The sequence below is a fragment of the Spea bombifrons genome, chromosome 8, assembly GCF_027358695.1.
Source record: "Spea bombifrons isolate aSpeBom1 chromosome 8, aSpeBom1.2.pri, whole genome shotgun sequence".
Lineage (NCBI taxonomy): Eukaryota > Metazoa > Chordata > Amphibia > Anura > Pelobatidae > Spea > Spea bombifrons.
Window position 1 is genome coordinate 42,240,390 of NC_071094.1, and position 12,136 is coordinate 42,252,525.

Below are 12,136 nucleotides of genomic sequence, written 5' to 3' on the forward strand. Positions count from 1 at the left end.
ACGAAAAGTTCTGGGTAACTATCAGAGGTGTTTGGGTCTCGGACTAGCGGGGAGAACCTGTATCTGAGGGTAGAGTCGAGTCCGCGAGTAAAAGTGCCGCCGGCTGCCGCTCCTTTAGTGAATAGCAGGACATGAATGGGAATGTATCTTCTTTGTGCCATTTCAGTAACAGTCTCTTACACATCAGGTTTCTTACTGCCCCCCTCCCACCAGCCCATCCACCTTAAAGCTTTCTCAAAGCACCGGAAGACTCCTTTGACCCTCCCTCGCCAACGTCTCTCCAACCCGCTCCTCCCCGTCTCCCAGTACCAGTCACAGCAGGAGTCCCTCGTGTGCACCACGTTCCCGTCATACGCTTGGAGTCTCTTTCATCCCTTGGCCCCCACCGGCTCCTGCCCTGTGTCTCCTTTCACAGTGCCCCCGATGCCTCATGAAGCTGTCCCTCCACATGAATTTCTTGGCACAGACCTCGCACTCGTACGGTTTGACCCCGGTGTGCGTCTTCATGTGTTCCGTGAGGTGGTGCTTCATTTTAAACTTTTTTCCGCACACAGGACAATCGAAGGGACGCAGGTTGAGGTGCATGTTGACGTGGCGGTCGCGCATGCTCTTGTGCGAGAATGCCTTTCCACAGTGGCACAAGAATATCTTGCCGCCTTCGCCTCCTTGGCTGGCCCCTGACCCACCTTGCCCCGCCGCCCCGTGTCCCGAAGGCAAAACCAGAAGCTGATTCCCTTGCATGTCCAGGGGCAGAAGTGGAGGACCTTGCGGGTAACCCGAGCCACCTCCTGACCCTTCCTCGTAGGGCATGCCATCCGACGGCTCACAGAAGTTCACTTGCTCCTCGGGAGCATTTAAAGTTCGTACATCACTGATGCTCAAGTGCTCTTCCTCTTCTTCATCTTCCTCAAGGTCATCTTCCTCTTCTTCTTCCTCTCCCTCGCAGGTCAACAAAAGGCCCTGGTGGGGCCGCTCCTTCTTCACATACACCCAGTGCCTCTGCGGCACGATACTCGGCCTACGGTAACTAGAGCAGCTCGCCACCGCCGCTTCCCCGCCACCTTGCTCAGCCTCTCCACCCGCCTCTTCGGCAGCTTCGACGGCCGCCTCGCTCCTCCTCCGGCTCCGGTCGCCGCAAGGCTCGGGAGGCGCCTCGCGAGGACTGAAGTAGTTGCTGCTACTCGGAGACTGGTTCTCGCTGGCTCGGCCTGAGTGAGGACGTTGAGGGGTAGGGGCACTTCCACCAGATGTCCCCTCACCGCTGCCACCACCACCACCTCCGCCACCGCAACTGGTGCCACCACGCGACTCTTTTAGAAGCTCGGAGCATTTGTCCACCACGTGCCACATCTGTAGCACGCTGCCCACCGTCAGGTAGTTGACTATCTCGTCGGCCAACATAGTGAGACGGCCCGTGTAGGCAGCGCAGAGCACGGCCTCAAACGCCCCAGGATCCACGACCCCAGGTAACGCCACGCAGCTCATGCCTTTAAGCAGCACTTGGTCATGGAAGTACGGGGAGGAAGCAGCCAGCACGGCGCGGTGGGCACGGAACACGCGTCCTTGGGCGTGGATGGACACGTCGCAGAGCTTTCCTTCCATGCGCTGCTGATTCAGGCTCTCCAGGAGGGAACTGGCCACGTCTGGGAAGTCCACGTGGATGACAGAGCCAGCGGAGTCCATAATGAAGGCGTGAAGGGGCTTACCTAGGGATGGAGGAGGCACAATGAGTTTTACATACAACACGTATGATAAACGTATGATAGAATAACCCAGTGCAACAAACAATGACCGAGTATATAAGTCAGAGATACAGAAACCCAGAAAAATCAGGAAAAATTGCTCCGACCAACCGCAGACCGCGCCTTATTACACATTCTGGTGAAAACTCTTATTACCATGGTAACATACGGAATCTTCCTGCTTTTTGGTAAAATCTACAGTGCCATGTGTCAGTCATGTGTCATCTGCGCCATCTTTTGCTTATGCATCTGTCAGCAGATTGGCCCCCATTCGGCCCCTGTGTAGTTTGCCTGTGTCCTGCTGTAAAGACTCAAACCTTAATCAGCCATTGGTCTCGTCTTAGAATCGGGAGCCGTATGCCTATCCCATGCATGTTTAATACCCTCGCTGTATTACCCCCTACCACTTCTGCTGGGAGGCTGTTCCACTTCTCACCAGCCTCTCAGTAAACAAAATATCTTTATACACATATCTAACATACACATGTGGGCTGCAGGTCTGATATCGTGAGAATTGGGCACGCAGAGCTGGCTCGGGACGTCTCATGTATCTGGTGGGAAGTAATAATATCGATATATAAAGTTAATCGCTTGTTTAAGTAACAGACGTTGTGGCCGGAGAAGGGACTGTTCTGGATTTTTTAGGACGCATCGCAGTCGGTTCTTGCAGATGATCAAAGTGCAGTTTTAATAGTTACATCAATCGCCAATCACGCCTGATCCGTATCTAAACACATACAAAGCACAGGTGACGGCCCGCATGGACGAGATACACAGCACTAAGCGGGCAGGAGACTGTTGTGGCGTGTTCCATCTAACAAACAGTGCAGCAGCCCTGAATCTTCCTCCAGCATCGGTGGGTTTGGAACCCGGTTTAAAAATGGCACACATTTCCAGAAAGCTCATTTACATAATCTAATTAACATAACCAAATGTACATAATACAAATTACCCAGCATCCCTATACGGTTACACCAACAGCACATACACACCTAATACATGCACACGCAAGCCGTATATACATGCAATCGAAGTGCCAATCACACTAAACATACATGTACATAGATTTTTATTCTATGCTCACCCTGTACAGTCACACATGTACAACTTCCCCAGCAAACCTTACACATGACACATACACACAAAAATAAGCACCATGAGATGACGCACATGCATGAACACTCATTAAGTATGTATATGATGGTGCACACAGCACATACATGTACAATTATAAAGGATGCATCGTATGATGATGTACACAGCACATACATGTACATTCATAAAGGATGTATCATATGATGATGCACACAGTACATGCATGAACAGATACAGTATGTATCATATGATGATGTACACAGCACATACACGACCACATAAAGTATGTATCATATGATGATGCACACAGCACATACATGTACATTCATAAAGGATGTTTCATATGATGATGCACACAGTACATGCATGAACAGATACAGTATGTATCATATGATGATGTACACAGCACATACAAACACACAAAGTATGTATCATATGATGATGCACACAGCACATACATGTACACTCATACAGTATGCATATGATGTACACAGCACATACATGTACACTCATAAAGTATGTATCATATGATGATGATGCACACAGCACATACACGAACACATAAAGTATGTATCATATGATGATGATGTACACAGCACATACGTGTACATGCACACACAGGTCACGCCAGGCCCGCTACCAACATGCATTTTTCCTACACAGACCCCACAGAGGTCAGCAGGCCCTCGGCATACAGTAACGCGGTATAAGGAGGCGCTATATAGCGATCTATCTCACCCCTGGACTGTCTCTGGCTGTCTCTTTAACACTCTCTGGGTCTCAGGCCTCCGCAGGCTCCGCCCCTTTATTGAAGGTGCGCATGCGCACTGCGCGTCCTGGCGCCCGCTCCGAGTCTGCCGACACATATGCTTTCATCTTCGCAGTACAGGCCGCTTATTACTGCCGTTTTTCATTGGTCGGAAACAGCGACGGGGCACGCCCCCTACATGTTTGCAGCAGTCTGGAGTGCCAATATTATGGAGTTTGCGATTGGTGATTTTGCCTGTCAATCAACATATCTTCACTAATAAAAAGAGCGTGCTATCTGCGCAGGTGCCGCGTGTGCCCCGGAGTGTACTAACGTTATAACAGTCTTCAGATAGAACTCCTATCACTAGCAGCCAACTGTGCATGCAGATTACGGCTATTATCTGTCCCTTGACTTGAACGAGGCCTCATAGAAATGTTATTAACAATGTGATGCAATAGAATGAGGACCTTAGTTTTAATATTATAGGATATCGCTATATATATATATATACATATATACACACATATGCATACATGCATATATACATATACATACATACATATACACACATACATACACATATACATACACATATACATACACATATACATACATCTTTTCTGTATGTTTCTATACTTGATACATTTTATAAGAGGAAGAATAACTGATCGCGGCATCCGCTTTTTATGAAACCCGGGTGCTTCTTTCGGTTTTGCTTCTGCAAATCCCATTAATCTCAGCCACCCAGCACTGAACCGGCAGTTCAACAAAATGATCCGGAAAGAACCACAAGTTGGGCGCAGCTGCCTTTACTCCAGTGTTGCTTTTAAGACTCTTTTTAGCGAAGTGTGTGTGTGTTGCGGGGGGTTAACAGGGGGATTCTTTGTGCGATCTCATTGATGACCCCCCTGCATTATACAAAGACAGCTCGGCCCTCCGCGTCGACGGCTATTCATATACACCATGAGGGGCCAACGGTGGCAGGTCCCTCCAGCAAGAAGCGCTCAGCTGCCCCAGAATAACGTAAGGGGTGAAAACTCAGATTTTACTATACATTGTACGGCCCAGAGACCCCAGTAAATGTCCATCTTGAGCGATGTTGGTGCCTCTGTCTGATTGCTGCCATTGTTCAAAGATACTAGAGTGTCCTTACTTCCCTTATCCAAATTACGCTCAAGAAACCTCTTTGAATTAACTATGCATTATGCAGGGCCAGCCAAGAGAAGCTCACATGGGTTGGCCCTTCACTGGATGTACACAGGCCCTGGGGCCAAAATTAAAGAATTTGTTCCTCTGTGATCGGTAAGTAAAACCTCTTGTTCCAGCCCCGGTCATCGTCCATGCGCGGAGTGCTGAGAAAGTACACAATCATCGCTGAAATGAAAAGAAATGAGACTCGGAGCTAATAAAACAAAAAATTTATTTTCAAAGTTCTTTTTTCCTTTTTTTTTCTCTTTTTTTTTTATACAAAACCTAAATAAAGAAGGCGTGTGGGACGGGGGGATATCCAAAATACCCAAGGGGGAGATACCCAAAATACCCCAGGGTGGTACCCCCTTCCAAAAACCAGGCCCCTGGGGTAAAACCATTCTCAAACAACCAAATTGACATACAGCCTGAAGATATCCTTCCCGTAAGAGTCCCTCTGAGATACCCGGGCATGAAAATACATCGAACTAATGGCACCGGACCGGTTACCGCGATCCGAAAGAAGCCACCGCAAGGCGTTGCGCAATCCTTCCCCCATCAGATGGTGGCCGCTAGGCATGGCTTCTAATGCATCCCCTGTCCAGAAACGAGCCACGCTGCTGGCATTCATCCCGTTCAATCCGAGAGAACAATCACTTCATCCGGATCACACTGCGTGGAGGCATTAGACTGGTGGCCGGCGGCAGACATAAAACACAAGCAGGATCGTGGGGAAAGTAGAAGAGAACGGACGGGAAAACGAGCCAGGAGGAAAGAAAGAAGGTGGCGGGAGAGAAAAGATAAAAGGTGAGTATTAGGCAATGCGGTAAGATTTGAAGCAGCTCCTGCCACCTGCTTCAACACAGACGAAGAAGCCGCTCTCCAGCTTACCTTGAGGATTTGCTTGGTTGGGGTGGATAGAGGAATGCAGGTCACCTCCAGGTCCAGCGTAATATCAGGGTCCTCACGCTCATCATCTGGGTCAGGAGAAGCAGGAAGGCTTGTGTTGGAACTGGGGATTATATGGTTAAAGAGGTCAGAATGGAGCAGAAATAGTGCCTAGAAATGCATTTCTTCGCCACAGCCTCATCGTTTTGCTCCCGCTTCTAACCTGGTCTGCCCCACGTCTACTAAACTGATCGCCTTTCTTCACTGCGTCTATTAACTCCTTGGCTTCTGCTCGCCTGGCTATTCCAGCTGCTGATTCTCCCCACTGAACATTTATGCCCCACTCAGTCACCCAATGCTGCCATCGCCACAATCCACCCCTTTCCTCACCAGTCACTCCGTGCTTTCTTGCACCTGCTCTCCATCTCTCCACCTCCATTCATGGTCCTTTTCCCATTCTCTAGCGAGGGACTCTTTTTCCTCTTCCTGGGAGGAGGGCTGGGTTCCTTGGTCCTTCCACATTTGGCGGAGCCCGAGTGGCCATCCGCAGCATTGTCTTTGGTACTCCGAGATGTGCTTTTCCTCCTTTCTGTGATCACGTGAACAATGCCATTGCTGTTGCCAGTGTGCGGAACCTCCGTGTTCTTCATGACGTTTCCCACACCGTTGTCTACATTTTGCGGACGGTCGGCCTTCAGCCGTCTTTTGACAGAGGGTTTCCCGATGACAAAGTCGTCTGTATCCACGTCAGAAGTAGATTCGTTCTCTGTCTGACGCGACATAATATTTGTAGAGGGAGAAGACCCTTTTTCCGTCACGCCTAGTGACTTGTGTTTTAGTAGAGAAGTTCTTTTGTTACCTGAACGCACGGGGGAGAAATCCGTTCCGGGGTCCGCAGCGTTGTCCATTTTGCTTTTACTCCTGCATAGTTCAGCGCTTGCAGAGCAGCTTTTCACCTTCTTCATGGGCAGCACATTGGTATCACTGGTTTTGTCACTTTCCATGCCAGCAGGCGCGCCGCATTCATTTACATTGACGGGATTGTCCTTCTGCACCTTTATCTTCACGCTTGTCACCCCTTTAAGCGTTAAGCCCCCCGGAGAGTGGTTTTCCATTTGAAGTATAATTTTTTTATCACTCTGGCTGGTATCGGCAGAACTAGCGTCTGCTTTATAAAGTTCTTCTTGCTCTTCGCCTCGTCTGGAAGTAGAAGTGGCTTCTTCTATGGAAGGATCCGAAGGACATTCAGCTTCTAGATTCGCTTTTGTAACGGGGGCCTCCTCTTGAACTGCAGGCGCAGAAGATGTTGGCGTAGAACATTCCCCGGGAGGTTCTTCTCCCTCCTCATTTAAGCGATTATCGTTTGAAGAAGGGGGCTGAGAATCCGGGATGTCCATCCTCTGGTCATCTTCATTGTCTGGGTCTGCGGGCTGCTCCTCTGGAAAAAAGATTGGAGTTACGGATTAGAGATTCACACAATGATGACGCGACCTTCCATATAACATTCTTATACAAAACGCTTTTAAGGCTCTTTCCCACACGTTGAAATGAAAGGTATTATGGTGAATGGCGACTTCTATAATTCCATTTCTATATCCAGCCTCTCCTTGATCTCTCTGCTGCCTCCAGCACTATAAGGCCCCCCCCCCACCTCCTCTTTAAGTCATTTGGCTTTAGGGAAGCAGCCCTGTCCCGGGAGTCGCACTTTAATAACTGCTCATTCAGTGCTCGTTCCCCCAAAATTACTATTGCAACACCCTTCTACATAATATCCCTCTTAAACACCCTGTGGAACTACTTTTGCTAATAGACAAATATTTAAAAAACTCATAGAAATTGACAAATAACCCCGCGGGGGCTCCCAGTTTGTCACGGGGCAGAGGTTTGGGAGCTTCCATCACAAGCTCTTCCGCAGCTTCCAAGCCTCACCTTCCTCCTCATCTCCCTCCTCTCCCGACACCTCCTGAGAACGCTTAAGGTCGTCCTCAATGTCAGTTTCAGATTCTTCATCATCTTCTTCTTCTGTCTCTTCCTCTTCTGCAGATTCCCTGGATGGAGGAGATTCAGCGTGTCTACTGCTTGACTAGGGACCACAATAAATAATCCACGTTATTTTTGTCTTAAAAAGTTGAATATTATTGTTTATTTTTTTCAAAATGACAACAGTTTCCCCTACATTTCTTAGCATGTTTGTTTATTTTCTACATGTATGTGGGATTCTGTTTTCTTAGCCCAATTAACCAAACACAAAAGTCTTGCCATAATCAATGGACTTTAGACTTATTATATATAACGTCAAGTTTTCAGACAGCTGTCTAATAGCCATCCCTGTGTGGTTTGAGCAGAGAAAGCAAGCCAAAGCATCACGGCTGCCTATGACTGGAGTCAGATCAAGGGAGTTTACGGCCACAAAACGCTAGGTTTATTGAGGGGGATTAGCAGCCAACCCACTCGCCATCCCAGCGTTCAGAGCGAAGCTGGATCGTGCATCATCAATGACGTACTTGGTACGTCCCGGGCTGCTGATGACGCGTGACCAGGAAGTACCAGGTACGTCCCGGTCTTGAAGGGGTTAAGGATAGATCCCTTAGCGTGTTTTTACAATAACATAGCATAATGCAGCAGGAGATTCTGGAAGCATCTACTGAAGCTTTACAGACAGATTATATTCAGGGACGACTAGGGATACATCTAGAGAGGGGCTCTAATACCTCTTCCGCTCTGGAGCTGCTTGGAGATTCGTTTTCCTTCTTGCTCCTGTTACTCTCGTCTTCCTCTCCTTCGTCCTGCATCACCGCATACTTCTTGATGATGTCATCTAAACGTGTCAGGGCTACGCTGCGGTTCTCACGGAGACGCCTTTGCAAGGAAGAGTCCTGATTGGCGGGGTCATTACCTGAAGCAAAAACGATGCTCACGGTTGGAAGATGCGACACAAGACAGACCGACCTGCAGCTTATCGGCTGCTTTCAGATCAGGACACCCATTACCACCAGGTGAAAAAAGCAGAGACGCGTGGCTCATTACCCGGGCAGAAGTGCAAAAATTCAGCTCAATTTAACAAAACCCAGAAGAAACAGGAGAGCACAGATCCTAATCTATCCAAGAAGCCTCTTTCCCTAAAGTTTACAGCCATTTAACCTGGAGGAAAGACACCATTCTCCAGCGGAACATCTTAATTGCCAAGTATAAGCCTAAACCGTATCGTTCATTACAGAAAATATTTTATGCTGAATAACACCTTTACCCCACGTTTGGGTTATTGCACTTCTAACAGCCAGTCACCCTGTTTATCATTACGGAATAGGTAACCTGTGGCCCTCAACCCCCGAACACAGAATATATCTTGCGTCAATCATTCATCTTCGCACTCACCAGGCTTGTAGGAGTCTGTTAAGTGACACCCAAAATTGTACACCAAATCTAGGTGCCTCCTCTCCTGCAATCTATTCCCGAGTTCTCTGAAAGCATCCTGAGCCATCCCCTGCATTTTCTTGCGGGATATCCCAAGTCCATGCTTCTCGCTAGCTTTCTGGATCACTCTGAGCACGTCCCCGTAATCGGGGAAAACATCGTGAGATCCATTGATGAATTTTTCCAGCCTACGGTTGACCTCTGGGTACCGGGTTCCGTGATAAGGTATCTTTTGCTCTATTACGCGGCCGGTGAGACTGCTGCAGTCTTTTAACTCACAGAGCTTCTGGAAAATACGCAGAATCTTGCGTTTAAGTCGGGACTCTTGAATGTAGGCAGAGTCCTCATCCTCCAATTCCTCCAGGGTCAGCTCCTTTTCTTGAAGCTTCTGAATCTCTCGGGAGTAAAGCCTCAGCAGATTCTCCAGGTAACGAATCTGGCGCTTGGATCCCGTTTTCGCTCCATTGTCTCCACCGTCCTCTTCCTCCTCCTTCTCCTCCACTTCTTTCTTTTTCTCACAGTCTTCTTTCCATGGCTGTAAACTCGAGGACGGCTGTAGGGAGACCTTGCGCTTTTGCGTATGGGCTTTTAGCGCTGTACATAGCTCATTGATGTAAACAAAGACTTTAGAGCGTTTGTTTTGTACCCTGGTGAGACACCGACCCAAGACATTGCAAAATTCAGTAGAAGACAGGAATGAAGGGTTGGCTCGGGAATATTTCCCCTTGAGGAAAGATATCACCTCTGGATGCTCTGCAGTGAGGCCGGAACAATAGTCCACAAACTAAAACAGAAGAAAAAAAGTTTAAGAGCTGTGTGTGGGCCAGGAAAATGGGGAATTTAACTGATAGGGGGAATAAATGTTAAGAAAGAGGAGAGGGTGAAGCCGCTGGTGCAAAACTGAAGGAAGAAATTTACAAGGAAACCAAACAAAGGATGAAGACCTCCATTTGAAAAGGGGAGAAAGTTCCTCACCTCCTCGAACAGCTGATTATTCTGCACTTTGAGTATTTGACTCTTCTTCTCACTTTCTGCCACATCCTTCCCGTTACTCTGAGAAGGCGGTGGACTCGGAGGAGAATGCGGCTTCACTTGCTCTTCATCGTTTTCATCATCTAGTACAATGACCTCGTCCACGTGTGCCATTCTTTCCTTCAGAGAGCTCAGGGTGCGAGGAGGAATGAAGCGAACATGGCAGGATGTCGACCCGGTATAGCAGAGCAGACCTGTTACGGGACAGATGTATAAAACCTTTAAACAAGCGACATGTAACGTCATGCAGGGGACGCAGCGGGTAAGACACGTGAGGTAATATAAAAGTGTGGTGTTGCAAACAAGAAGGGTGGGGTGGGGGACAGCAATCACATTAAGCCAACAGTAAATCAGGATCAAAATACAACAAAATCCAGCATGAACAGAGAGAGACACAAATAATAATAATAATAATAATAATAATAATAAATAAATAACCATGGTGCTGGGGTCTTAATAAATACTTAACAATACATTTGGGTGAGCTAAAGCTGCAGAAGATCGCGAGATCTTGGCGTTTGAGCTGCGGACATGCCAAAACACGGCAAGGCGACTCATTTTTGGCTGACATGTGGTTTGATTATAACGTTAGAAAGTCCCAGTTCTATTCCAGTCCCCTGAGGCTAATGATGACAGCTAATTACATGCCCGCTAATTAATCTATGCAGAATATCCCCAAACCCTACAAACTACTGGAAAGCCTTTACAAAAAGTCTTAACGTGAAACAAATTGTTAGCTGTACAACCCATCTATTCTGCAATGATTTGTCTTTAGTTAAATTATTGAAAGTACCTTTTAATAAAGGTTTTCAACTAGAAATTACTCCAAGTAACCAGATTTTTACATTAAAAGGAGCACTCAGCCGTGATATGCATTTAATGAATAATAGCTGGGTGGTCTCTTTAAATGATCAAGTGGTCCTTGTTGCAAATGCAGGAAAGCCCCCATATTCATTTGCACACCCTATTGCCGTGCAGCAGATGTGTTTAGCCAGATACATATGCCATATGACACCCCCCTCCCCCCGTGCACATGCGCAGTAAGCACTCCCATTGATTTCAAGCAGAACGGAGAGAATTGCTGGACCGTGGAGGAGGTGGGGAGCTGCAGCTTCTCCATAAGGTATATACATTGAGGCTGTCTGAGCCAGAACACTAACCCTTTCCATTAAAAGTAATCAGCAACAAATAAAGTCTGGTGCATCATAATGAACAGTTTTGTGGACATTTACATTCAGCGACCCGCTTACCTGATATGAGCGGCGGCGTAAAACGGAATAACGGATACAACGGGAGACGCTAGCATCGGGGTTCTAATGAAGTCATACCTCCCTGTGTCTTCTGTGCTCCTATTATGTAACAGAAATAAGATCTATATGAATACATTGTATATACAGACACAATACAACAACAAACCACTACCGGCCAATCGTACGACAGCAAATAGATACAGTCTATACAGCTTCCAAACACAGAACAGAACACCCGGGGGATTTTGATATTAGGAATATGTTAGTGAAGCATTTAAATAAAACGCGTTATCAGCCGGGAGATCAGAGCCGTTCAGCCCGACTAGTCGCCCGTTTTTTCCGTTGTAAAGACTCAAACCTAATCAGCCGTCGGTCTCGTCCTAGATTCAGGAGCCATATGCTTATCTCATGAATGAGAACTCCATACGCACACGAAATATGGACGTGTTTAAGGGTAAATGTGCCTTCCAGGCCCCCGTACTATCCTCACATCGGCCACACACGGCAAGACACAGCGGTAAACGCTGTATCGCGATTTAGGGCATTACATTAACCCTTTACCCGTACCGTATTTACATGGGGGCGACAGGGATGAGGTCTGAGGAACCTGAACACAGACGTCTGGAAGCTGAGAGTGAAAGCTACAGTTTATACAGGCAGCGAAGGGTTAAACTTAAGAACAAAAAAGAGCACCATGACAATACGACAGCGCAGAACCCGGGGTATTACCGCTGGCAGCTCTATTCCTCCACTTCCGGCTAGTGACGCAGTTGTCA

The 12,136-nt window shown here is 47.5% G+C and overlaps 2 protein-coding genes across 4 annotated transcripts; both read right to left on the reverse strand.

The window, feature by feature from the left end:
• Positions 1–148: 148 nt before the first annotated feature.
• On the reverse strand, positions 149–3,634 carry ZBTB22 (zinc finger and BTB domain containing 22). The gene is made up of 2 exons (XM_053472736.1): positions 3,576–3,634; positions 149–1,706 (listed from the first exon to the last, which is right to left on the reverse strand). The coding sequence occupies exon 2, from the start codon at positions 1,681–1,683 to the stop codon at positions 349–351; it is 1,335 nt and encodes a 444-aa protein (XP_053328711.1). The 5' UTR covers positions 1,684–1,706; positions 3,576–3,634; the 3' UTR covers positions 149–348.
• A 1,357-nt stretch (positions 3,635–4,991) lies between these two features.
• On the reverse strand, positions 4,992–12,136 carry DAXX (death domain associated protein). 3 transcript variants are annotated; one of them, XM_053472722.1, is made up of 9 exons: positions 12,090–12,136; positions 11,361–11,459; positions 10,054–10,304; positions 9,040–9,862; positions 8,376–8,560; positions 7,594–7,747; positions 6,055–7,102; positions 5,668–5,788; positions 4,992–5,448 (listed from the first exon to the last, which is right to left on the reverse strand). In XM_053472722.1, exons 3-9 carry the CDS (start codon positions 10,222–10,224, stop codon positions 5,413–5,415), a joined length of 2,538 nt encoding a protein of 845 aa, XP_053328697.1. In that variant the 5' UTR covers positions 10,225–10,304; positions 11,361–11,459; positions 12,090–12,136; the 3' UTR covers positions 4,992–5,412. The 3 variants fall into 3 exon arrangements, with proteins under 3 accessions (XP_053328697.1, XP_053328695.1, XP_053328696.1); XM_053472720.1 differs by having other exon boundaries at positions 4,992–5,466; XM_053472721.1 differs by having other exon boundaries at positions 4,992–5,466; positions 12,054–12,103.